This window comes from Anguilla anguilla, chromosome 7, assembly GCF_013347855.1.
Source record: "Anguilla anguilla isolate fAngAng1 chromosome 7, fAngAng1.pri, whole genome shotgun sequence".
Classification (NCBI taxonomy): Eukaryota; Metazoa; Chordata; class Actinopteri; order Anguilliformes; family Anguillidae; genus Anguilla; species Anguilla anguilla.
The window spans coordinates 10,882,104-10,909,945 of record NC_049207.1 but is presented as its reverse complement, the minus strand read 5'-3'; the positions used below and the strand labels follow the sequence as shown (position 1 = coordinate 10,909,945).

The following is a 27,842-nucleotide window of genomic DNA, read 5'->3' as shown; positions in this document are numbered from 1 at the left end:
TCCGTTTGTTTTGCTAGATGTTTTTCTTTCTTCTTTTTTTTCTTCTTCTAAATCCTCTAAAGGTGACTTCGGGTAATAAATAGCAGCAAACATCAGCGGTGAGGCGGGAGAGCCTTTAATGCTCTTGCTCACTTAACTGCTGATCTAAAGACACGGAGGTAACCGGGAGGAAAATTAGAAACGGTGGTCACAGGCGTTTCAAGTGCGTCTGGCTGAAACGGGTGGAGTTGGTTCACTGTGTCTGTCCACCCTGGGTTAACCGGCGGTTGGAGGGACAGTATACCCAGGCTCGGTACACAAATTACATTCCCAGCTCCACCCCAGATCTGTCCAAAGTTATATTATACATATTCATAGTGGGCAGCCTCAGTCAGTGGCACTTGATATTGACTTCTCTGAAGAAATTAAAGATGGTAAAGTCAAATGGGATTTGAACTTGTGGCATCCTGCTACCACCCTTTTTGAATAGATAGCCCACAGACCACTTACTTGATTGAGAGCTCCCTGTAAGGGTAGCAATGTAGAAATGACCTTATATGAATGTGGCTCTAATTCTCTAATATCAAAGGAACCCAGCAGAGATTTCTGTTACTTGTCAGTAGCATTAAATTTACTATGCGCGTTTGACGGATGTTATGATCGTAGCTGCCGTACATTAAACAATGGCAGAGTCTAGACTGCTGGGAGGCAGTGATCCCGAAGAGATGATCGTCCGATGGATTTTCGATTCCCCCCATGAGCTCTTAACTGCATAACTGGGTCAGTTATTACAGTAAATGAGTGGAGGTGACTGTGAGCTTGGGGCCATCAGATTTGGTCACATGCTATATATTAGCATAATAATTTCCCATTTAATGTAGGCAAGTGCCTGGGTGAAACGTGCATGTCTTTAGAAAGGACTTAAATGCGACTTTCATTTGGTTAAGTAACTTGAGCTCTTTGTTTAACGGAGCAGTGCTGTAGCCCATACTGGGAACTCCGCTTTGAAACTCTTGAGACCACTGCAGCCTGTAACCCAGAGAGCACGTGTGTGTGTGTGTGTGTGTGTGTACACGTGTGCGGGTGCGTGTGTGCTTGTGTGTCTGTCTGTGTCTGCCTATTTGTGTGTGTGTGTGTGTGTCTGTCTATCTGTCTGTGTCTGCTTACTCATGTATCTGTGTGTGAGTTTGTGTGTGTGTGTGTGTATGTGTGTCTGCGTAGTCATGTCTCTCTGTGTGTCTGTGCGTCCATGCGTGTCTGTGTCTATATGTCTGTGTCTGCTTACTCATGTATCTGTGTGTGAGTGTGTGTGTGTGTGTGTGTGTCTGTCTATCTGTCTGTGTCTGCTTACTCATGTATCTGCGTGTGAGTTTGTGTGTGTGTGTGTGTGTGTGTGTGTGTGTGTGTGTGTGTGTCTGCGTAGTCGTGTCTCTCTGTGTGTCTGTGCCTCCATGCGTGTCTGTGTCTATATGTCTGTGTGTTTACCTCGGCAGAATGACAGCGTTTTTACTGATGGATGATTCGCCGCCGTTCTATCCATCACTCTGCCACGGCTTCGCTCTACCTCTACACTCACAAACCATCGCCATGGTGACAGGACGTGCTGCGGTCTGACGCTGCGGTCCGCAGTGCGCGGGGAGGGGCGGAGCCACCGCCTGCGAGCGCACGGCCAGAGGCGAGGATCTCTCCTCGAATTTCCCACGCGTTTGCGTAAGACGGCATTCATCAAAAAAAATACGTCGCAGGAAAACGGGCCCTGTGGTGGGAAAAAATCAGTATAGGTGCTGATAATTAAATAATTTTCTTTTGTGTCCTTTTTTATTTACGCCAGGGTCTAAAGCCCTTCGGCTGGGTTGCATGGCTCAGGGATTAAGGACTGGTCAAGGTCTTAGGTTGCAGTTGCGTGTCTGGCAGTGCACTTGTGCACTCGAGTAGGGCACTTAAGCTGAAGTACCCAAGTAAATGTCCGGGTGTGTATCGTGAGAGGATAATGCATTGAATGAAGAGACCATGCCATTCAGCCCAACAAAAAAAAAGCTAATCTTTTAGCCGTATATTCTGCTCAAGCCCGGTCTGCCTGGTGCTTGGTCTGTTTTGTTAGGAAGCTATAAACGTTCCCCGGAATAAGGATGTTTCTTACACACGGGAGTTTAATCATTTAGAAATGTCAAGAAAAAACTGTTTGTTGAAGGATGCAGCTTTTTGTTTCCCCTCTAGTTCTCCCCAGCAATTAGAATGCGAGGATACAATGCACTTTCCTGGGCGAGAAACAGCCCACGTGTTGATTATTATTGATTCGGCGTGCATACTGCGCGCTTATGTTAAACGGAGGAATATTTCACCTTTTTCAATTTTGTTCAGCGCCATTTTTCAGCCCCCTTTAAATGAAACGAAGAGCGGCTTTTTCAGGCCAATCAATTGATTCCCTCCCGTAAGGAAAGCTTCTCTTTCCCAAGGATGAGGGAATGAATAGAAATATCCGAGCAGTATCAGTTTCTTATACTTGTATCTCCAATTATTGTGTGTGAAATGGATGGGGCCAGTGACGCAGCGCTGAGCGGCTGAATAATGTGTGGTGAGGGCGGCCCATTAGGATAAGGAAGCAAGGTGGAGGCTAGATTAATGTGCGGAGGGGAAAGAGTGTGAATCGATCTGTCACAGCTCCCTGCTGCAGCAGGCATGGGGCTCTGCACGGCCTAGTGTCTGTAATGCTGTCGCTGCAGACGGCCACGCGCACACAGGCATACACAGACCACTCACACACACATACACAGACCACACCCACTCACACTCACATACATGTACGCAGACCACACCCACTCACACTCACATACATGTACGCAGACCACACCCACTCACACTCACATACATGTACGCAGACCACACCCACTCACACTCACATACATGTACACAGACCACACCCACTCACATACATGTACGCAGACCACACCCACTCACACTCACATACTTCTGCACAGACCACACCCGCTCACACACATGTACACAGACCACACCCCCTCACACTCACATACATGTACACAGACCACACCCACTCACACTCACATACATCGACACTGACTACACCCACTCACACTTTTCACACTTGCATAGATTCACATATGCTCATGCAGGCACACAAACACGCTTACAAAGGCACACACAAACACACGTCATGTCCACCCACACCTCGCACTCGCGCACACAATCGAATGCCCACGAGTACACACAAACACACATGCATTGGACTTGCATACAAAGAAACGACAATTTTCCTTATGATACCTAATACCATCTCGTGTGCAGAGACTTTGAGAGTAGATCTCCAGCCTGTATATATTAGATCTTTATCATGGGGAGATGAGGAGTCGATCTTTACCCTGAGAATGTGCCGTAGAGAATACGCAGATGTGAGATGAAATGTGCTTATCCTCTTGTAGATAACCGCATGATAAAGATCTACCCTCAGTGGTGAGGGAAGTGACAGACAGGGGGAGATAATGTTCTAATCGGTATGCTAAACAAGCAGAGCTAGCTGAAGATTCTGTCACTTGTCATCGATTCCACTCCACAAAGGAATCGGCTTGAACAAGTCCTTCCTAATTTGTGTGCTTTACAGGAACCAATGAACCAATGAAAACAAAGTCCTTCCTCAGTTGTGCGTTCCACTGGAGCCAATGGAAACTAGTCCTTCCTCAGTTGTGTGTTCCACAGGAACCAATGAGAACAGGCCCTTCCTCCTTAGTAGGTTTCGCAGGAAACTGAGACTACTCCCTGCTCCAAACAGCAGCGATGCTTTCAGATAGTTCAGCTATTGCAGCAGAAGTAACGGAATATGTAGCAGGCAGTAGTTGGTCTTCATAAGTCATGTTTTTATAGTGATAATGGTACTGCAGCGCTCTGTGCTGGTTGTGATATGATTCCAGTAACAGCCTGACTGTAATGCAGCCTGCAATGTACTAGTACAATAATTCATTCTATTCTGCATTCTGCTGTGTGTTTGGGTTGTGTTTATGCACGGGTCTCTTTCTCTCTCTCTCTCTCTCTCTCTACTTTTCTCACCCTCTCTCTCCTCCTCTCCCACCTTCTCTCTCTCTCTCTTTCTTTCTTTCTCTCTCTCCCCCTCCCTCCCTCTCGGCACACCCGCTCTCAGGGCTCAGACATTTTGGCTCGCAGTTTTACTCCACTTTGTGCTGAGGCTGCAGAAGCCGGTCCCACTTTTCCCCACCTGCTTGGTTCCAGGGCCCTGGTGTGTGCAGTCTGGAGGTGGCTAATTTGTCATTGTACATGTGTACCTTATCTAAATGCGTGCATTAATTACCCCCAAGATCCGATCCGCAGATGTTTCGGCTTTACTTGCTTTGCACAGACCTCATTTTCAATTTGCTCTTATTGTTTGCAGTCTGCTTTAGAGATTAGTAATGCCTGTTTACTCGCGTTTAGTTCACAGGTTTTTGGCACTTTGCTCGTTCCCTCTGTCTCTGCCCAACTAGGGAACTGTGAGTCTTATCTCCTGCTCTCTGCAGTTAGTCTCTCTCTCTCTCTCTCTCTCTCTCTCTCTGTCTCTCTCTCTCTATCTCACTCTCTCTGTCTCTCTCTCTCACTCTCTCTCTCAGAAGCCTTCAGGTTTTGTTCCCAGTTGATACATTTGAGGTACCTTACCCAGTGAGGCCATTTAAGGATTTTGGTGGCCTGTAGCGGTATGTCATAGCGAAGTGATGCCGTTAGTGTCGCCTTTGTAACTGTCAGTAAAAAAGGTAGAAGTGTACCTGGAGAACACCACAGCCGAAAACAGTAACGTGACCGTAATAACCGCGCATTATTGAATACATAATTATGAAATTGATTTGCTGTCCTTACCTTCAGTTGTGAGTTAAAAGGGCATTATTTACAGCTGAAAATGCAAAAAATAAGTTTATTGCTGCACGCCGGTGTTCATTTTGGGTGGATAGAAATAATGGATTGGACGTAATGCACCGGACATGCCTGGCTGGATGTCTAAGTACTGGCTCAGGTTAGAAAGGCTATCTGTCTATCCAGCCCCCTACCTCTGCATGTGCCCCTGTAGTGGGTCAAGTGCTGTGCAATTTCATTTGTATTAGTCTAGAACCCCACAGCTCCATACATCTTGTGTCATTGGTCACGTATTCGCATATCTTATTGGTCACTGCTCCCCTCATTTCCTATTTCCTGCCAAAACAGCGTGTTGGGGATCAGCACGGCAGATTTTCTTATAATGCATTAGAACTAGACTGCAGAAGCTGAAGAGGCATCGAAGAGACCTCAATTTTACGACTGTCCCGGTAGAAATGATTCCAAAGCACACTATAAAGTGCATACCCCAGTGAATCTCCTCAGTGATTAAATTGGCATAAGCCAGCTCACCGAGTCTTTTTCTGAATATGTGCACCTATATTTTCTTATAGGCTGTATTCTTACAGTCTTTTTTGGCCAAAAAACAGCAAAACACCATATGCTGTCCATTCTGCTCCACTGTTGCGTTTTAATAGCAAACTGACATTGTTAACGGTACTGGAACTCATCCGTCCCCTTAACCATTCAGTGTTTTGCTCCCCCCCCCCCCCCCCCCAGCTCATCGTCCCTTGTTCTGTTGAGCGAACCGCAGTGAGCAGATGGATTAGCCAATGTGGGGGCGGTACAAGGCTTTTGGAGGTCTGGACACTGATAGATCATTGTGTAACACTTTTGAGTTCAAATTTGTCACACCTTTGTAAAATACACCGTTTTTATTTGTAGACAAACATGAAAGGTGCGAAGGCCCGTTTACACAGTTGGAAATCTTACCTTTTATCACTGGCTGAAATATTTCATCTGGAACACAGAGCGGTGTTTATACGAACGGTCGGTAGTTCAAGTCCAGCTGACACTTCATTAGACTTGAGCGTCGCTTAGTTTGATGAACCGAGGGTCAGGTGACCGAGAGTCATGTGAAGCGGTTTGTGGAGTGGACGATTAGCCCTGTGACGGAGTGGCAGTTTGTACAAATTTGTGTCGCCACTCTCTTCGTAATAACTCTCTTGCTTGTCTTTACGCAGTGTGAAAGGATCGCATCCAGAGCCTAATCTAATCGCACTTGACATCGATTAAAATCCATTCATCTTCCAGTGTGTGGATTTACGTGTTGCACTGGCCAGCAGAGGGAAGTGCCCGGTGAACCCACAGTGTTGAACTTTTGTGTCCAGTCGTGCGAAGATTATCTTGCTGGGATTCGGGATGGACATGTAGGAACGTTACCTGCGATTGCGGATGAATGTGTGGTCTTGCTTGGGATTCAGGATGGAGGTTCAGGAAACTCATTGGGGATTCTGGATGATCATATGACCTTTGACCTTTGCAGTTCGTTGCGTGTGGCCAGGTAGCAGTGCTGGTGGTAGGATGATGTGCGATCATCTGTCTGTGACCTCATCAGCCCTCAGACATGTCCTGTGTAGGTGTGTGTGTGTGTGTTTTTGTGTGCGTTCATGTATACATGTATGTGCATGCTTATACGCACGTATTGTGCATGATTGACTGTATGAGTGAGGATGCTTTTGTCAATGTGAGCTTGTGTAAGAGTGCTCTTATGAAATCGGACAGTGTTACACTGCATAGTCAAATTGTGGCGAGAACACAGCACGGAAATATATGCTAATGAGTGTAATGTGATTTCATTGCCATGGCATTCATTTCCTACAAATGAAATGCTGTAGCTGACCCAACAGTTTACTTTATCTGAATTATTAACGGAATGCTTATTACCATTCCAGCAGGGAGCACACATCCTCCCCCACACATCGACTGGGTGACTGGGTGGTCTGCTGCTTTCCATGAATATGCAAATATGTACAGTACAGTGAGCTCCATAATGTTTGGGACAAAGACTTTTTTCCCCTTGATTTGGTAATATTTCAATGTAATAAATGTTACCGATTTCCTAACAAAAATGGAAACTGAATGTAGTTTGTAAATGTAGTGTATGTATGTGCATTTGCGTATGTGTGTCTGTATGTATGCACACTTGTGTGTGTGTGTATGCGTGTGTGTATGTGGGCTTGTGCGTGCGTGTGTATGAGCTGGCAGAGTAATGAGCATTTCTGTTCACCATTAGTCAGTGGAATATGAGCTAATGAATGCTTCTGCTGCACCCTGGGAGTCGAGAATTGGTGTCACAGGGCTAATCTGAGTGTGTGATTGGTCCCTTGAATCACAGCATACGACAGCGATCACACAATCAGCAGTGAGAGGAGCAGCGCGCGCCGCGCAAGATCAGCCCAAAGCCATCCCGGCTGCGGCATGCTGCGTGATTCATGGAAGGCGTTAGCGGCGTCCCCGCGTATCGGCCGTGATGGAGGCATTCGCAGATCGGCACGGAAAGGCGGCGTCTGAGTGATTATCGCGACCATACCACGCCATTGCCTTATTTTCCACAGTACATTAACGTTCAGGTAAAAATAACCAGTGAAACCGTGCATGCAAATTGGATTGTTGCGTTACGGCAGAATAGGCGCCACTCAGTAACCGCTTTTTTAGCCCGGCTTTATAAAAAAAAAAAAAAAAAGTATCATTTTTGAAATTGATTCGCGTAATGGTGACAAACGATGTCCCACCTGCTTTGCATCTTGTGGGAATACACGGATCGTTTGTTTACGAATCGTCTCGAGGAACGGCGAACAGAAAATCCGGGGCCGCTCAGAATAATTCCGTCGTAATGGCAGCACTTTAAACTCTCCAGTAACTAATGTTGGTGAATGGAAAACGCTCTGACGGGATGGTTTCAGCCCCTGACGCCGTAGAAGCACTGGCGGGGACTTTTATGAATCGCCCCTGCTGTGTTTTATTCACATGGCTAACATAATGGGTTTTTGTGGCACAGAGCAGGGCCTGATGTTGTATAGAGAGGTTTTCTGGGGGAGAAAAAAAAGTGTGTTCTTGTCTTAAAGGGAACATGAAACGAGGGTAGGATTGCTCTCTTGGCTTGAAGCAGACGTGGGGAGACTGGGTTCGACTGTGGACCGCGATCATTAAAACGGTTGTAAACGTTTGGGACGACATCATTTGCATTTATTTTTGAGTCTGTAGCGTTATGTAGCTGAAAATAGAAGGAAAAAAAGTCTCAGCCTTTTATTTTAATGGAAAATAGATCTTTGGCTTTGAACATGTGCGGTACACGCAGAATCTGAAATATCCAATTAGATGGTAATTATTATGTTTTTTAATGAGTAAGCAAGCATTTGACTAATAAATACTGTGGTTTTATTTCCTATCATTTGAAGAAATGTCTACAGCTCTCCAGTAAGACTTCACTTTAAACAGATTCAAGTGAGTTAAAATGGCTGCAAGCAGGAATGGAACATTGGTCCTTTTCACTAAACACTGAAGTGGGCAGATGTTCATCCAGGTAGTTTGAATTATGAATAGCAGGAAAGGTGCGGAGACAAAATAACAAAGCGCTGTAATTACAGAAGCAGCTGTACTGTAACTTGTTTGGCTGAATGGCTGAAGTGAACTGCCAAATGCACATTTATGAGAAAGCGCTCAATGTAAACTATGGGTAAGCAGCAAAGCAGAGGTAAAATGAAGAAATTATGTGGCCATTATGGGTCCCTGAGGAACCAGTGACTTAAAGGATTGCTAAGTCTTCCAAAGCCAATTTAATTAGTGAAACTCTAACTTCTTTGCCTTAATGATTATGTTTGTGTTTGTGTAGTACATGAAAAATATAGCCCATATTAAAGTTGAAAAAAATAATACTTTCCATCACTGTTGTGGAATTTGTTTAAGTAGATAAGTATTTTTGAAGAGATTTAATTTCAGATAAGAAGTCTTATGATATACGGAATATCCACTTCCCCTAAACAGGCTGAATCCTGGCGCTTTCTCTCTCTTCTACTGATTGCCGAACAGGCCATAATAAACAGCCTTATATAAGACAGCGGTAACCGTCGGTTTTAATGGTATTGTGGGTTGCCATTAGAGTTGTTTCTCTCCAAGATTTCTTTTTTTTTTTCCAGTTCTTTTTCTCGGCACGCACTCTCTGCTCTTGAATTTTTTTTTGCCATTTATAAAAGGAAAGTCTGGCCAGGCAGGTATTTTTCCTTTGTCAAAAGAAACTGTTTTGGGGGGCTGTTTATCCACTACGCGGTCAGTGAGAATGCACAGCATTCTCATCCCCCAGACAGAAGGGCTTCTGCTTCAGGGTTAGTACTTCACTTAACGTGCCATTATGCATTCGCCTGACAGGCTCTCCTAGCCGAGCTGACCCACATTGGTGATGGGCTGCCCACTAGAGCAGCTCGTGCTGAGGGTGCTCATTTGAAACAATTCAGGTCGAGCACCTTGCTCATGGCAAATGGCAGCAGTGCAGCAGTGATGTGCCTGGGATTTGAACTTGCAATATACTGGTTTTTGCCTGCATAGCCTGTACTCCAAATCCCCCAATCCCCGACCTCCCCACTCCACCCAACCCCAAGCCCCGCCCCCCCTCCCCCTCCCCCTTCCACCTTCCCCCCAGTGGGCTAGTAGTGAGAAGACATCTGGTGCTGAGGAGAATAATAGCAGAGGCTGGTCTCGCCTCTCTCCCTGTTGTTGTCTAACAGGACCAAGATGAGAGTCTGAGCCACAAATCTCATGGTTAATGGAACCTACAGAGAGGACAGTAATACCGCGGCAGACAGGAGTGGCTCGTGATTTAGATGGGGGGGCTGGGAGGGTGGGGTGGGGTGGGTGCCGGCGCTGTCGGTAAGAGATGTGGGGGCCGGATTTAGCACCCCTGGCTGTGTGCGGGGCGGGTGTTTACAGGGGCCCGGGTGTGGCCGGGCCCGACGCCGCAGCTGAGCAGCCTGTGCTTTTCGCAGCTCCTCCTCCGGGGAATCGATTTTCCACGGAATTAAAATAAAAAATAAAAAATGTGACGAAAAAAAAAGCGGCGGCGCTCGGGCTGAGGTTGTTGAAAGGAGCCGGTGACTGCGCGCCTCTTAAATGCCGCGCGGCGGAAAATGCGGCCCGTATCGATCCCCCCCATCGCGTATTCACAGAGGACGCCGCCGCGCATTGTGGAGAGCGCCGGAAAATATCGGAAAAAGGGCGACGCGGCTGTTCTGAATTCCTCTCCGAGGCGCGTGGGGCGGGGAGCTCTTTCTCCGGCGCGCTGCTGATTGGCCGGACGGAGCGGGCGGGCGGGCGAGCGAGCGGGTGCGTGCGGCGGAGAGCCACGCGCAGGCCGTGCTGCCCTCCTGCAGATTGCCGCTAATCCCCGCCGCTCGCTTCGTCGCAGGACGCCTCCGACACCTGGCCTGGGAACCGTGCCGCAAAGCCGTCCTGTGCTCTGATGAAGTGAAGGAGCCTCTTCCTGGTGTGCGACAGATAGCACAGCGCTGCTGTGTGCTGTAGCAGTTAAGTAATTAAATTTGTTACTGAAAGTCTCCAGGTGCAAACCCCGGCCATGTACTCTTGAAGCCTGAAGTGCTTCTGTGATTAACCAACTGTGTATGAACTTGGAATAGTTGAGATGTAAAACTTGACTATTAAAAGGTTGGAAGTTACCTACTTTGTCCAGCTACAAAGAAAAAACTATGGGTTACCAATGACAATAAAAATACTAGGTAACGTTAAAAACTTAAAATACTTGCATGGCACAGCTGCAGGGAAGAAAATAAGAGTATTATAAACCGGAGCAGGCTGGCCTGCTGCTGCTGTAAGAGCTCAGTTTGACGCGTGCTGCTATTCAGTCTGACAGGGCCAGCTGGACGCGGAGGTGCAGGGTTATGGATCGGACTCTGGGCTCCTGAGCAGCGAGGCAGTCCGCGCTGCAGGTGCGAGGCGTGGCCGGAGAGTAAAACCAGTCAGCGCGGCGCCCCCGGCAGGGGGGCAGAGGGGTGGGGGGGGACGCTCGCCTACCGTAACGCCGCGAGCGCCGTCCGCGCGCTTCCCCCCCACCGCCCGGGAGGAGAATCGGGGAGAGCGCTCCGATGGCCGCCAGCCCGCGGAGCTCAGCCGCGAGAAAGCCCAAAAACACCACGGCGGTGCCGCCACACGGGTGCGGCAGGGCCGGTCGCGGCGCGCTGGGGGGGACCCAGGTGCAGCTGTCACGCCCCGGCGCTTTGCCTCAGTCTGGCGGGCGGGGATGTCGTCCCCGCGCTGGAGTGGCAGCCTGTGGAGTCAGCAGTTGGGGATGGGAATTAATGATGCAGCAAATCAGTGTCTCTGCTCACACGGTGCTCAGACAACACAGTGGCAACACGTTCAACCCTGCGTTCCCCAGAAGGGTATTACTAGTGCCTGGAGCAGCTCCAGAGGGGAGTGGCATAGCTCCAAAGGGGGGTGGCCTCACTCCAAAGTTTAGCGTAACCCTAACCCGCCCCTTTGGAGCTAGGCCCCTCCCATTTGTAGTGGCTTCATGCGCCAATAACACATGCTTGGCAGTGACTTAGCATTCAGACTGCTTTCATACAGCACATTCCAATCTGCACTGCCTTTGCTTTTGTCCCGCGATAGGACTCCTTTCACAAATAACCCATTTTAAAATGAATTCATGTTTCCATTCACTCCACATCAATGCCCCCCATTTGTACCGTTTTAAAATGTCTTGTTCGCACTGAATTCGCACTGTTCAGGCCTATTCACAGTGTTCACATATTTGTTTAACAATGCATTCACTTCAGACCTCATGCGTTCTACGCTTAACTCAAAAACCAGAACTACCGAGAGCGGAATCACGAGCGGTGTCAACAGCACCTCACCACAACGTCAGCATGCCGCACCGTAATAGTCAGCAAAGCCACGGACACGTTAGCCGTTTTCACCCACCGAACGTCGCAGAAGCACTGAAGTCACGCGTAACGTGTGTTACCCAAGACCGGCTGTACGGTTAATGCTCAGACTGGAAGCAGACACTCAGACGAGAGCCATGGCTGCGTGTTAGAGCTGCATTCGGATGTAAAACGCGTAATGTATCGCAGGTAAAACCTCGGGCGATCCGTGACGGAATAGCAGGGTCTGGTCTTCGGCAGGCTGTAGCAGCAGACCCTGCTACTCCAGTGGGGGTCTCGGCTTTAGTTAATCGCTTCCTCCCGCGGTTGTAATTGTGCCGTATTTCACCGGGTGACGAGCGTGAGTTTGCTTCGATATCACAGCGCCCTCTGCTGACCGCCAGAGGAGCGAGCAGCCAGGCTGCTCTTCAAATCCTAATTCAAATATCAAATTTTAATAATGCGTTAATATATCAACAAGTCATGAAAACTGTTTCCCCAAGGGCAAAGGCAAAAATAGTTAAATCTTTAATTTCATCATGTCAAACCTTTTTGACCAAACATGTACATAGGCAGATCATTCACATGTACTTTGCCGTTCGTAAGTATTGGACAGTGACATACTTTTTGTTGTTTTGCATGTGTGTGTGTGTGTGTGTGTGTGTGTGTAAAAAAAATCCCCCCCCAGCAATAGCATTTCATCTGTATTACAAACAGTGTTTTCTTGAATGTTATTTAAAAAATGCACAAACTCAGTCTGTCAGGAGGATATTAAATTAGCATGTGGATTCAGCTCATCATCCCTCTGGGTTATTTTCCAACTTAAACGGGATGAAAATCACAGCCCGTCTTGGAAAATGAAAGCACAAGTCTGTCTGGGACCACATACTGCATCTACATAGGAAAGCTAATCTGAAGGCCTGCTTAAATGATCAGAATGCATTGCGTTTCTGTTTAACCTGTTGCTAATTACCATAGGGTTTTAGGTTTTGAATCCTTGGTTTGGATATTCTGATGGTAGCATCTTAAATTTGAGTTAAAAAGCTTGTATAATGAGTGGATATACACAAGGTTAATTTCCATGTGTCCATGCACATTTTAATGATGTTAGCATTTGTCGGATTGCAGAAATGCAATCTCTTGGTATAATGTCAGTTGAGACAAGCTTCAATGTACAATTTAGATTATTAAAAGTAATCTTTCCTGTGTGTGTGTGTGTATATGTGTGTATATGTATATGTATGTTTGTTTGTGTGTGTGTATGTGCATGTGTGTGTGTGTGTGTGTGTGTGTGCTTGGGTGCGCGTGTGCGTATCTCCACAGCCTGGCTCCTACCTTCGCATCTACAACCTTCACGCTGTACCACAGAGTGCAGAGACGCCACCTGGGGACGGGGTGGGTGGAGCGAGCGAGGCAGGTGGGGCGAGCGAGGAGGGCGGGGCGGGCGGGGCGGGCGCGGGAGCCCCCCTGGCATTCCACCTGCACTGTGGCACGGCGTACGGCCGGGGGATCCGGGTCCTGCCCGAGGACAGTCCCGACCTGCAGGAGCTCAAGAGGTGGGTTTGTTTATTTAATTTTTTTTTAATCACCAGCCAATCAGAAGGCCGGATTCCAGCACTTCAGTCTGCTAGAGACCACAGTCTGCTTCCCTTGGGGATGGGTGGTGGGCGGAGTTAGTCTCACAACAGATCTCATTGGCTCAGCCTGGTAAACTGTAACCTGGGCCCTTGTACTAGAGCAGTGTTTGTACTGCAGGGGCACAGATATGCTGGTGACTTAGCCGGGGTGGGAAAAGAGCTCTTGGGCAGGTAGCACTGTGGGAGCCAAATTTAACACCCCTACTTCCTTACAGGACAGTCTGTCCTGACGTTTTTGACGGGGACATTGAGAGCCGTGTGAACATATGTTAATGGAATGGGGTTGGGAATATTATTTAGACAAGGTACTTTCTCTCTCTCTCTCTCTCTCTCTCTCGAGCTCACATTTAAGTTGAGTGTTGTTGACACGCGCTTACTGTTGGCAAATTGCTACAGTGGGAATGTGGGAAATCTCCACTTCCCTTCCGACATCTCTCTTTCTCTCTCTCTCTCTCTCTCTCTCTCTCCGTTTCTCTCTCTCTCTTCCAACTTTTCTCAGGAGACTGGAGTCAATGGAAAATGATGTGAGTGATTCCTCATTAATTGAGTGGTGCACCCCTCCAGAGTCCCTGGGTAAGAGTCCTGCATTCGCGCGTCATCCCGTCCCCCTTCTGTGAACGTACCCCTATTGGCCATTTTAATATAACACCTGTCAGACATTTTGATGTTGCGTGGTGATCACGTGTTTTGTGCGCATTTTTTTTTATTTTTTAAAGGCGACAAGAAGCAGCACCGAAAATATTTTTAGAGCGGCCACAAATAGCGTGCGCAGATGTTTTTATTTTGCATGTTTTTTTTTCTCTCTTATTTCAGATGCTGAACCAGAGAACTGTCTAACAGGTGAGAAATTGCTACTGAAGGGTTGTTGGTACCTTATGCTTGTCAGAGCCACTGCTTTGTGCAGTATGGAGCCTCCGAAATCGAGTTCTTGGCCTTTTTACCTTTTTTCTGTTGCAGGCATTATTGGATTGCTGGAATCTCAGCTAAATATGTTGTATTGCTGATTTGTTTGTTTATACGGTTTATGTGGTTTCGTTTATTTGTACAACATTTTTGTTCATTTATACAAATATGGAGGCAATGTTAATTAGCGTCTTGGTCAAGGCTATAACAGCAGCACCCGACCTTGGAATCAAACCTGCAACCATGGTTACATCCTCTGCCCTTTAGCCTGCACGTGCGTGTGTGCGCTTGTGCACATTCTTGTTGTGACTAGCCCTCTCTTCCTCTTTCTCTTTCCTCTTTGTTTCCTTCATGTCCTGTTTGCTTGTTTGCTTTATTTCCCTTCTTCCCTCTCCCCTTCCCTCCAGATTTCCTCCCCTCTCTCCCTCCCCCTTTTACCCATCTCTCTCTCTCTCTCTCTCTCTCTTTCTCTCTCTCTCTCTCTCCCTCCCTCCCTCCCTCCCTCCCTCTCCCCTCAATGCTGGGAGTGCAGCCTTGCAGTATGTGTTCCTGACATGTGCGTGTGTGTGTGTGTTTGTGTGCAGTGCGGACATGTGACCACACGCTGGAGTGTGTGACACTGGCCTGTGTGAAGAACAGCCCGCCTCCTGGAGTGTTCCATGTGCGGGCGAGGCTGCAGTCCTACCAGCCTGAGAGGCTCTGCCAGGCCCTGAAGCTCCACTGCCCCAAGTGCAGAGCGCTGTGAGTCTCACGCACACATACACGCACATACATGCACATAAACCTATACATACATGCACATACACACACACACTCACGCAAACATGCACATAAACCCATACATACACGCACATACATGCACATAAACCCATACATACATGCACATAAACCCATACATACATGCACATAAACCCATACATACATGCACATAAACCCATACGCGCACGCATATACACCCATACACACACAGACACTCACATGCACAAACACCCGTGCATACACACACATACACCCATACACACACGCATATACACCCATACACACACAGACACTCACACGCACAAACACCCATACACACATGCACATACACCCATACACACACATACTCACGCAAACATGCACATACACCCATACACACACATACTCACGCAAACATGCACATAAACCCATGCACACACGCATATTCACCCATACACACACAGACACTCACACGCATAAACACCCGTACATACACACACATACACATATACCCATACACACACATACTCACGCAAACATGCACATAAACCCATGCACACACGCATGTACGCCAACGCACGGGTAAATGCACACATCCACAAACACGAATGCGCATACACGCCGGAACACGCACACAAAAACACACATGCACGCGTGTGCACACGTGAGTGCAGACACACTCCCTGTTGCAGAGCGTGTGAGTCACACTGGCCTTGTTCTGTGCACCTTTTCCGGTCGGAGGGTGTGGAATATTGTCAGTCTGGTCACGTCCCTTCATTTATTTTCCCCCTGTATATAGTACTTCCCTTTCTTTTTCTGAATAGGTCTAATCTCTCCGTCAACACAACTGGCAAGCCTCATTAGTACACTGTGGGCTGCCCCGACTGAAATGAATGGACATCGTGTCATTTCAGTTCTGCAATGTGAAAATTGCCAAATCATTGCTCTGTTTTCCCCCCTTTGATCAGATGGGCCGTGTAAGTGATGCCATCGTTCAGTCACCTTTCTATCTGTGGGTGATTGGCCTTGACTGATATTTAGTTGAAGCTGTGTCTTTGGACCATTGTGTAAAGACAGGTGATGTTTTCGCACATATCTGTGACTCCCAGCTGAAAGGGATACGGAAGAGGGTGTTAGGTCAGTGAGGTCACGTCAACACCTCTCTCTCTCTCTCTCTGGATGTCCCTGAAGTAGACTTCAGCTGGAAAGCCCCTTCTTTCTTTTGTTGGTCAATTCCTGAATGTTGCTCTAGATAAGCAGCAGTTAGAGTTTCCCGTGCTTGAACAAACATGCCGACGGCACAAAAAGGTTCATAGAAAGCACCCAAGCAAGATGGCACCTTGTAGCGGCACCTTGTCTCCGTCGGTTGGTTTTCCGTGTTGGATTTGTTGGATGTTCTCACATTGTCAGCTCTGTCTCTGCGCCTGGTTTCTTCAGACAGGACGTCCCAGACGAGGAGGCCATAGCGAGCGTGTTTCAGGAGGCTTTGAGCGAGGCGGGGTGCTGCAGTGAGCCCTGGGCCTTCACGGGGCACCTGGACACCTCCGACCCGGGACGAAAGATCAGCGTGCGCTGGTGCAGGGGCATGGAGAGGGGGCCCGATCGGCTGGTCTTCGTGGAGGGTGAGAGTGGCGGAGTATTTCTGAGCCCCATCGACTTAACGTTACAGAGCAGGCCTGGCCTGGACGGGTATGCTGGGTGTGTGGCACTGGTCTGTCACTGTGCTCTGAGCTCACAGACGTCATAGCTCACAGACCACTGATGTGCACCAGGCCCTGTTTTCTTAGCTCACAGACCACTGATGTGCACCAGGCCCTGTTTTCTTAGCTCACAGATTCCTGAAGTGAACCATGCCCTGAGTTTTCTTAGCTCACAGATTCCTGAAGTGAACCATGCCCTGAGTTTTCTTAGCTCACAGATTCCTGAAGTGAACCATGCCTTGAGTTTTCTTAGCTCACAGATTCCTGAAGTGAACCATGCCTTGAGTTTTCTTAGCTCACAGATTCCTGAAGTGAACCATGCCCTGAGTTTTCTTAGCTCACGGTTGCCTGAAGTGAACCATGCCCTGAGGTTTTCTTAGCTCACAGATGTCTGAAGTGCACCATCCCTTAAGGTTTCTTAGCTCACGCTTGCCTGAAGTGAACCATGCTCTGCGTTTTCTTAGAGCCATTCAATGCCTTTTCACAGGGGCCACATTCCAGGAGATGTGTCAGATGTTGGAGGAGCAGACGAGCATGGTGCCTGTGAGGTCATCGGATGGGAGAATGACACTGCTGGACCTCTCCGCCCCCTTCCTTTTCCAAGGCCCAAAGCGAAACTATGGGTTTGTCCTCAAACTCTTTTTTTCCCCAACTCGTTTTTAGACGGCTGATTTATTTCACTCTTCTTCACTGTACTTCTGGGAGTTCAGAGATTCGCTTGGGCTAAGATTAAAGAATTTCTCACCTATACATTTCCTACTTCTGTGGCACTTTTATCTTTTCGTCCTAAAAACGTAAGAGAACATTATCCACCGAACTTTATGCATGGAAAACTGCACATCAGTTTTCTTTTACATCAGGCGAAATGTATTTGATGTCATTTACTTTCCCTCGTGGTCTGGCAGCGAAATCCCGCTGATATTATTGTTAAATTGCCCGGGCAAGCTCTGCCAAAAAGTCCTTGATGACTGTTATTCGCCGCCAAGAGCGGCGGTGTGTCCGTGATGATGCAGCGTTTTATAAAAGTAATTCAAAATTTATTTTCACTGCATTTTCACATAAAATGTAATCCAGTGTCCACTGTTGTGGAGGGGAAAATAATCATTTAACATCATTCATTTCCCCTTAAAGCGATTTTTCCTTGCCTTCTACCAGAGCACCGTTAAGTGTGATAATGTTGCTACCGCTGACCAATATTAAATGTGCCGGGGTGATTGATTCGCAAAACTATCTGTGTTTAATTTCAAAGCATTTAGAGGGAGCAGCCTGTCAATAACAATTAGCAAAGCCAACTGTATATCATATTTTGACGTTTACAAATTTCTGTACCTATATACTGTACATATATACATACAGTGTACAGTATCCCATGAAAGACCAAGGAGTGTCCAGAGATACATATAGTAGACTCATATAGTGTATGTATGTATTTATCGAGGAGCATTATGCTCCATTTGGTGTCTTGTTCAGTGGTAGATGGCGCTGTGGTGTCTGTGTTCCAGCTGCAGGCGGTGCTCCCAGCTGAAGCACGTGGAGCTGAACCCGCAGGAAAAGACGGACCAGATCGAGGGAATCGCGGAGGGTAGGGCAGACCCCCCCCCCCCCCCGGACCCCGCCTGCGTCACACCGCACCCCTGTGTGCCGGGCCCTGCCACTTCCTGTCCCCGCGTATTAGCCACGGTCACCTCTTACACGCAGGGCACCGACCCCCCCACCCCCCCCCCCCCCCCCCCCCCCCCCCCCCCCCCCCCGTCTGGCAGGTCGGCCAGAAGAGGATTTGGCAGCACCGGGTCGTGACGTCCCCTCAGAGCCGGTCTTAATGTGTGACCGGTGCTAGAGTGGAGGAGCGTGCTGTCCTTCCAGCTCTCCCTTAGCAGATTCAGACTGCTCTGTTACTGTTAGCGCTACAGAAATCTCCCATTACCCAATCACAGATACATTCACAGAAACGATATACAGGAGAAAAGCAATTGATTAAATCCGTTTACAGTTAATTAATAGTGCGACGGAGAAAAAGAACTCTGCTGGACTGTTCAGCCTCGTCTCACTCTCCATCTCTCCATTGTCCCTTTTGCATTCTCTTAATTTTTCTTTCTCTTTCTCTTAATTTCCTGTGCAACCTTATTTTTACATCTTTCCTCATTCCCTATCTCTCCCAATCACCCCTCCCCCTCCCATTTTTCTCTTTATGGTCTTCTCTTTATTCTTATTTATTTGTTTTTTCCGTTTTTTGGTTGGATTTCTATCGGTTTTTCTCATGTTTGTGTTTGAAATACTTGAATAACAAGAATTGTATGTCTCCTTTCACTGTCAAATGAAGGCGAATCAAACATCTCTCTATCTGTCCCCCCTCTGTCTCGCTCTCTCTCTCTCTCTCTCCCACCTCTCTCTCCCACCCTCCCTCTCTTTCTCTTTCTCTCTCTCCCCCCTCTGTCTCTTTCTCTCTCTAACTCTCCCCCGTCTCTCTCCCCCTCTCTCTCTCTCTCTCTCTCTCTCCCCCCTCTCTCTCTCCCACCGCCCTCCCTCCCTCTCTTTCTCTCTCTCTCTCCCCCCCTCTCTCTCTCTCCCCCCTCAGTGCTGGGTGTGCAGCCCTTGCAGTACGTGTTCCTGTTGAAGCTGGCTCTGGAGGATGACAGCGGCCGCCTGGACGCTCTGCTCTGGAATGGCTCTGTGAGGACAGAGGTGGTCTGCCTTCATTCTCATTATGATACATTAAGATGGCCGCCTGTGAGCGTTTCCTCACTGAGCTAGCCAAACGTGTTTAGCGCCTGAGTCAGCCTGACTTCTCCCTGCGCATCCACTCACACTGGCACACCTGCACAGCAAGCAGCGCGCACACTGAGAGAGACTGCATATATTTCACACACACATCCCAAGATGCCGCACTGTATACAATCCCAGCTTTTCAGAACCTGACAGTCACTCAGGTATCGCTAACATCTCAGCTGTGTGTGAGAGCAGCCAGTGCATTGTGAAGGCTTGTTGTGGAAGAGAAAGGGCCCGTCGTGTCTGTCCATCAAGGTTGTGTGTGTTTGTGTTTATGCTCGTCTGTCTGTCAGACCTGTCTGTCTGAGTGGCAGCTGTTTTTTTTGTCCTGTTCCAGGAGAGCTTCTTCTGCGTTCCTGCCAGCGACGCTGAAGCCAGCCAGGAGCTCCAGGACTGGATACGGAAGACGCTGGACAAATTGTGCCCACCAGGGGGCCGTCTGGGTAAAAAAAAAAAATGGCAATCGCATTCCCCGGCCTCCTAACGGCGCGAGATGCCAGGGCGGTGAAGAAGAACGATCTCGATCTCGCGTCGTCCTCGTGTCAAACGTGCTCACGGTCACAATATCAATATCAGCTAACAAGGCGTTCCGTCAATATCCGAGGCAGAATACCTTTAACAGGACATGAGCGGGCCGCTGCAGCGAGCAGCCAGCGCTGGGGGGGGGGTGGGGGCGGGGGGGATACGGGGGGGGGGACGGGGGGGGGGGGGGGTGAGGGTCTGCTGATGAGCCGTGGCGTGCCAGCCTAGCCTTTTCCTCTCCAGCCGTTTCCCATGAACACGTACAGGGCGGAGTCGACCTCGGGCCCCGCTAGCCTGCGCCACTGCTATTCATTTTCAACACAAATGAAGCGGGAAAGGAATTAGCAAACAACAGGAAACACTGTCGCATGCATTTAATCGCATCCTGTACATTTACGTTTGTAGTTTTGTAGTTTTAGCTCTGTCTGGTATCCGGGCAACTTCAACCTGCAATGATAATGTAATAATCTATGGGGGGGGGGGGTAATATTGTTGAAATCAGCGCACGGAGATGATTGTCTCTCCTGTCTCCCTCTACCCCAGAAGAGCACCCTTGCCTGGACCTGTGCCTGAGGTCGTACACCGTGGAGGAGGACGGTCATCACACGGTCTGTTACCAGATATGCGACACGGTGATCAAGAGGGCTGACGTCTGACCGCGGTCACCGGTCATAAATCTCCCGCTGTTGCCTGTCAGGTATTTACCTGACCTCTACTCTCCCTTCTGTGGGAGAATTCGGGACGGCGTGTGAATGTGAAGTGGCGAGGACTTGTTAGACCGACAGTGTGCGTCTTAATGCTTTCTGTACCAGGCCATCTATACAAACAGATATGTCGATTCATCACGACTGTGTGTGCACGTGGAGGTGTAATGGATAGAACTGACAATAAAATATTATTTTTTCGTATCAACTTTTTTTACTGTATCCCAGTGTTATTAATTTCATGCTTTGGAATGCCCAATCGCATTTTTTAATAAACCTGTCACTCATCACTGCAACACTTTCTGCCAGTTTGGTTGTTAAACTGTTAAACTGTGTGATAAGTGTATGTGTTTTAATATATAAATAATTCATGATTAAATATGCTAAGATAAAAGGTGTTAGGTGAGGCTGTTTTGCTACTTTAGAACAATTCAGAGCATGTTTTTTTGATGAAAAATATTGTGTATTGCCATAGAAGACTTTTGAATTATTGTCCAACCCAATTGAACTCCATCAGTACAAGGATCTCCATTTTGGTCACTGTCTACAGACGTGCATCTGTGCAACCAATCAGATGTGAGGTTCCTATGCCCTCCTGTGTCCCATTTACTGTCTGGCACCTGAAACTTTGGACTGAATTCAAAGGCACTTACATTGTAACTCTGTGACAGAGATGATTTAGGAATGATTGATTTCGACGACAGGCATGTTGCCAGGTAGTTTTGTGGCGATACACACTGGCTCTGGTGCATAGTGGCATTCCCACACTTGTAACAAGCCCAGTCCTGCCCTATTGCACCACCTAGTGGTGTGTGTGAAACAAGGCTTTGTCTATCGCGGTTCACAATTTGATGTATGCTAAAGGTCCTGTTCTTAAATTACTTAAATTACCAGGTCTAATCTGGTTTATGACATGATGTTTTTTTTAAAAATCTTTCCGCAGTTGAAGCCTCTTGGCCAAGACATAATTTCAAATAAGTAGTTGCTCTCAATTGACCCTCTTGGTTATATAAAGTAAAAATGATCCATCACAGGAATTCTTTGGAAAAATACAAGAATAGATTTTTTTTTTTCTCTATGTGTGTTTTCATCCTTAAACAGAGAAGGCTTTTATTGACGTGTTCATCTTTCCCGAGCTGCCGCTGGTTCTGTCCGTCATCCCATCCTCCCAGTCTCCCCCTGGGCGATGCCCGCCCTGGCTGGCGCGCTGCCAGGCCGGCTGAAGTCGGGCGGGCGCTGTGCCGCCCGCGGGCAGGGTGGGCCGGCCGCGGCGGGGCGGCGGAACGGGCGGGGCAGTCAGCGGGGCGGGTCACGGCGGGGAGCTTTTCAGATTTACCGTGCAGGAGAACTTTCCTCTGCTCTCTGTCTCCTGGCAGACTCCCTCAGATCCCTTCATCTTTCTCTCTTCTGCGCCTGCCTGTTCTGCGGTGTTTTTAACATTTTTATATATCCTGCTTCACAGACCATCGTTCAAAATGAATCAATGAGTCCTTAAGCCATTTGAAGATTTGTGCGTTCTGCCCGTTGAACCAAATCCTTTTCTCCCTTCTAAAACATGCATGCGTAGTTGCCTCTCTGGAATCATGAATCGTTATAACGATAATGACTGAATAGCATTTAAATAAATATGCAGCGTTCTTTATGAGCCGCATGCGGCCTAACACCTCCAGTGGGAGCCAGTCTGAAATTATGTATTCACAAAGGCGGAGCCTGTGTCTCTAATCCAATCGATATGTGCTGCGATTCACATTCTAATGCATATCTTGGGAAATTAGGAGTCCCAACAGGTGGCAAGAAAATGCAACCTACCTGAACTAAGAAGCAGTCTGTTAATGCAGCAGCTGTCTCAGCTAAACCCATAGTTGTCATCAGCCATATGTAATGGCTGGGTTAAAAAGATGGGCGAACGCACAGTGCAGTAATGATGTGCCAGTTTCTGTAGGACGAGATAATGACGTGTGAGGTGCCGTCGGCTGATGGCGGATGACTGATGCCGCGCGCCCGGCCACGTTTTTCACTTTATAATGGCGCCGCGCGGCAGGCAGGGCCCCATCACCGGCGCAGTCATAAAAGTCCCCTCCGCATTAGCATAGCACTGCCGGAGCAGCCTCTGCCAGGAGGGAAATCTCTCCCTGTCAGAACCTCTGCCCCGGCTTCGGTGCGTCGGGCTGGGCCTGTAATGAACAGAAGGCGCTGGAGCGAGACCTCGGGAGGCCTATGTCTTGTCAAAGACAGATCTTATAGAGGGTTCCGGAAGTTTTAGACTGCAGGCCTTTTTTTGGTCAACCGGCTGAGCTGCGTCCCTGACTATCAACTGACTCGTGGGGGTTTGAAAAACGATCTGCTGTTTTTGAAGCTTCAGCTCTAATTTTTTTCTTTTTCTTTAACAATGTAAGTTACAGCAGTTTAATTCTGAAAACAGCCTAGCAATCTGTTTTATAGCCCTGGACATGAGTCTTAGAGTCAGGTAATTGGAGAATCGACACAACCTTAAAGGCTTAAAGGCTAAGCTCAAGACAGGGTGATGTAGTATGCTGGTCAAAGGAGTGAAAACCACAGTGGTACACAGCCAACAACAAAAAAAAAAGCTTCTTATGAAAGAAGTGGTTTTTTTTTTTTGGTTTTTTTTAAAGGATAATGGCTTCTACATGATGGCTTTTATGTTTCAGACAAGGAGAAGGCTGGGTTTATCTACATGTTTATGTATTATTGATCGTGGTGACACAGTACAGGCACTCTCCTTCCACTTCTTTAGAGGTCTTGGATAGAGTGTATCGTGGTGCTAAATTGCATTTTATCACAAATGGCAAATCACTGACTCATCGCTGTCTTCTCTATGAATAGTCTGGTTTAACTTGACTAAATTTACGTAGTTTACTGTTCGCTCATATCTCAATTTATGAAGCCAATTTATAAAGCCAGTCTTCTGAAAGCTTCCTGGAATATGATCTATTAGCTTTCCGGTAATTTCTTTTTAAAATTTCTCAAACCTTTTACAGAACTTGGGAGATGGGCTTTTAAATACCATGCACCCAAAAGCTGGATTATTGTCCACTTTATCTAGCCATGTTAACACCGTATGATGATTTTAAATGTTTAATTGTAAATATCACGACTGCAGAGTGGAATACAGTCTCTCTTGTGACCTGTTTATATGTCCTGCCACTGTGTTTTTATAACCGTTTCAGTATGTCATGTCCCTCGTGAATGAGCTGTCAGTCTGAATAGTGTTCTCTGTTTGTTTGTAATTAAATTATGTTCAGAACGGTGGTGCAGTTTCTCTGTGGTGCTCTCTAAGTGTCCACGTTTCCCCCGGGTACAAGCCTATATGCTGGAAGCTCTCTTATACCTGCCACTGAGGAAGCAATTTAACACACTTGACTAATCAGAAACACCTGTAGAGCCATTTATCCCCAAAACTTAATGGTGCCCTGAAATTGGGTATAAGAGGTACTGCAATCTCTGCACAACCAAAATGTATAAAAATACCCTTAAATAATAGCTTTAACCACATGTGAATTACAAAATCGTGGAGTACAGAGTCAAATCAAGAAAAAGGTCTGTTCCATTCATTATGGAGCTCACTATATGTCCTGTTTTTTATTTTTTTATTCTGGGTTATCTTTTTTTATTGCGCTCCTGCAAAGTATGCTGTGTTGCAGCCATGTATTAAGGGTGCTGCGCAAGGGTGCTCTTTAAGAAAGTACTTATTTTTACTAGAACTTCGCCAATTAGTGTTTTTGAGCAATAGGCAAATTCCACTCTTCTCTTCTGAGTAACTGTAGAGGAGTGGTGTGAGCAGCCTCTCTGGGCTGGAGAGATTGAAGGAGCACAGGGGCTATTTGGGTAGCGGGGGGTCCACTTTGCGCTTTCAGGCTCTTCGCCTTGGGGAGGTGGGGGGGGGGGGAGGGGGGCACAGCTTTCTCGGCTTTTTGGCAGATTGTTCTTGGTGCGCACGCAGAGGCCATCGATTAGGGCTTCACGCCGCAGTGCCTCCCGATAAACAGAACGCTCGCCGCGGCGCCGTGGTTACGGAAATGCGCTCAGAGCCACAGGGCTGCGGGTTTGCGTCCCGGGTGCAGCCCGCGCTGTCGAATCCTTACGACGGGCGCTTCTGTAATGCTTCACTGTGCATCCAGCCGCACTGATTTCAGCTTAAAGTGCGCAGTCTGTGGGACAGTGCGTCAGTTGTTGTGTACAAGCCCTGCGCTCATGCAGATGAGGTATTTCAAAGGCAAATGCGCTGCACAAGGTAGTGGAACATTGCTGAGTCTTTCTTGTCATTCTGCAGCTATTCCACTCTTCCTTCTACCAACGCCATGTTCGCACGCAAACCCTTCCCTCTGTGATGTAGCAAACTGTAGAGTAGTTTTGGAAAGACCTAAAGAATGAGTGTAACAGAGAAGTACTGCATAAATCAGCTTGAGCACGGCTGGATTTTTTTTTTTTACAGCAATGAGTCTCAGCTGTAAACTGGAAACAGCACAGAAGGGAACTTGAAGCCTTAATGCAAGAAATGACCTATAAGGCGCCTGTTAATTAGCTGTTGGTAAAAGGTGGCTTGTTCAGCTCATTTTGGGTTGTCACAACTGGAAAAATTGAAGGAAATACACAGAGCACAGAGAAGCTGGCTCTCTGGCGCACCCTCTGGTCAGAAGGTGCGTTTCAGACACTTTTCATTGAGGCTCGGGGGAGAATAAAGGGCCTAATGGCTGCCAGGAACAGAGCAGCGATCCTGCGGAGTCGAGGGTCCGTGCAGGCCCCAGAATTTCGGCAGGGCCCAGCCGGAGCGGAAGCTTCCGGTCCGAGGGAGCGTGGAGAGGCGGCTGTCCTCAGCGTGGAGGCCCGGCGGAGAGGCAGAGAAAAACATCCGCCTGAACGATCCGCCCTCCATGCTTCTCTGCACACCCCAGGAAGGCGGCATCCAATAATACAGCCCCCAGAGAGAGGTGTCAGTCAAACTGAAGGGGGTTGTGGGTTGTCGGCATTTGGGTGTCCTACGTTGTCTTGGAGATACTGGTATTGTGGGCCAGTTTTGTACTGCTGCACAGTTGAAACTGTAAAAAAAACACTGAAATACAATGAACATGCAATGCTAACTAGCCCTGCGATAGATTGGCGGCCTGTCCAGGGTGTAATCCTGCCTCTCGCCCAATGCACACTGGGGTAGGCTCTAGCACCCCCCGGGACCCTGTTCAGGATAAGCAGGTATAGAAAACGGATGGATGGATGCAATGCTAACTGCCCACATTTAAGGATGGGGTTATATTGGCTCTCCAGATGACTGGTGGGAGTGCAGTCATGCAAAATCAGCTCAAAAAATTAGCTCATTCAGAATCACTCAAAAAATTTGCTTTGTCTGTAAAGTGCTCACCACAGGCACAGACCGGGCCCAATAATGTCATGTTCATTGCAACATGTGGATCATTGGCTGACAATGACCAGGTACTGTACACACAGCAGGAGGGCAGAAATTGCTTTCTCCTGCCAAGATAATGGGGGGGTTTCTTGTGGTCAGGAATATTCCTTGTATTATGACTACATTAAGAACTCATAAAGAGACACAGATTGTCTGCAAAATACCAGTTATCAGTGACATACGCTGCTCCTTCAGTGGATGCAAACGATGCAATACATTATACTTTTTAGCCCGATAGTTGCTGCTACACAAGCAAGTGCACACACTTGGACAGTAACACGCTGTCCATATGTGATGGTGGTAGCGTTGAACTGAGGGGCACAACTGGTACTTAAAAAAAGAAATAAACACGGTTTTGGTAATTTGGTGGACTTGAGTAAATCTCACACATGCCAATTTCAGCACCCTTTCTGTTTGCTTTCTCTTTACTTAAATAGACCTGCTGTTCAAGGGTGTGAAAAATAACCAACAGCGTGATTGATGTTGAAAGGGTATGGGTCTTTCGGTGTTGGATAACTTCCACATCAGATTTATAGCACCCTGGCATTCTCTGCAGGATTGCCTAGTAATGAGCTTTTCAAACAGAGAAGGAAATTGATAAGGCAAAATCCTGCCCTGCTTTGTGCCTAATAGACTGATAAATGAGCTTCTGGAAGAATGAATGGTTGAGCTGAGAATGCACACAAAGGATATTGGGTAATGACGTTTTTGTAGGGACTGCAATTATTCTACCGCCTGCCCTCAACGCGAATTTTTCTCATTATTCTCTGACCCGTTGGTTTAAATGAATTTGAACAGGTGCTCCGGGGTACTTTCAAATTTAAGAGGAGCGGCGATGGTGTGTTTGTCGACAGCGATAGCGCATAAAAACAAACAAACAAACAAACAGCAAAGTGGGGGCACTTGCAGGGAGACATGTGTCTGTCACAGTCTCAGAGACGCGGTCTGTGCTCGTCTGCTGATGTATAACCTCATCTACATCCTCTGGCTCTCGCGGCAGTCGAGCGAGATGATTGATGGAGGCGTGTGTCAGAGAGAGACAGCTGCCCAGTGAGCCGCGCGCGCGCTTGCCCAGTTAGCGATGCAAACGCTTGGGTCGTCTGCAAAGCTCTTAGCATCCGAGCCTTGTGGATTTAACGGCCTGTTTTAGTTGCTGTGTGTGTCTTCAATTATCCCTCTGTAAACGTTTGACTGACTTAAAAAATACACGTCTGCACAATGGTAGCAATCACGTTCTGGGGCAATTTATCAAACAGAATCTGTTTTCTCTATTTTATGATGCATTATCATCCATTTTGTCTTATTTTTTTGGTTTGCCATTTTTAGACACTGTTTTTCATAGATTTTTTTTTGTTTCATGTTCCTATATATATTTGGAATATTGTCTTTCTATGAACAATTAAGGATGTTCTCCTTGATACAACTGCACTACTTTCCCTTTCCTTGCTGTTCCATTCACTGCTGCCAGAGGGCGCTTATGGGTTAAGAGAAGCTTTAACTTTCCCTATGTACTATGTAGCTGCATGGGTGGAAAATTACATTTTTTTTTTATTTTAAGAAAAGCACGCATTAATTATTCATGTCCTCCCATGTATGTTACAGGGCTGTAAGTTCTGCAGGGAATTTTCCTGGTCTTTGGGGCATGCATATTACATGTACTTCATGTTTGCTTCTTGGTCATAAAACTTTGGCTTGCTGGGTACAAGGCTCACCAAGGACTGCCGATGTTG

General features: G+C 47.5%; 1 protein-coding gene across 5 annotated transcripts in view; it reads left to right on the top strand.

The window, feature by feature from the left end:
• pot1 (protection of telomeres 1 homolog) overlaps positions 1-21,087 on the top strand; it is a 68,916-nt gene extending 47,829 nt beyond the window's left edge. For 3 of the 5 annotated variants that reach the window (XM_035426065.1, XM_035426062.1, XM_035426064.1), the window contains exons 11-20: positions 13,047-13,279; positions 13,860-13,933; positions 14,174-14,200; positions 14,848-15,004; positions 16,439-16,623; positions 17,189-17,324; positions 18,204-18,283; positions 19,277-19,383; positions 19,805-19,910; positions 20,533-21,087. In XM_035426065.1, coding sequence (XP_035281956.1) covers positions 13,047-13,279; positions 13,860-13,933; positions 14,174-14,200; positions 14,848-15,004; positions 16,439-16,623; positions 17,189-17,324; positions 18,204-18,283; positions 19,277-19,383; positions 19,805-19,910; positions 20,533-20,645 — 1,218 coding nt within the window. In that variant the 3' untranslated portion in view covers positions 20,646-21,087. The remainder of the gene's footprint in view (positions 1-13,046; positions 13,280-13,859; positions 13,934-14,173; positions 14,201-14,847; positions 15,005-16,438; positions 16,624-17,188; positions 17,325-18,203; positions 18,284-19,276; positions 19,384-19,804; positions 19,911-20,532) is intronic. The other 2 variants (XM_035426063.1, XM_035426066.1) reach the window with 2 other exon arrangements.
• Positions 21,088-27,842: the final 6,755 nt, after the last annotated feature.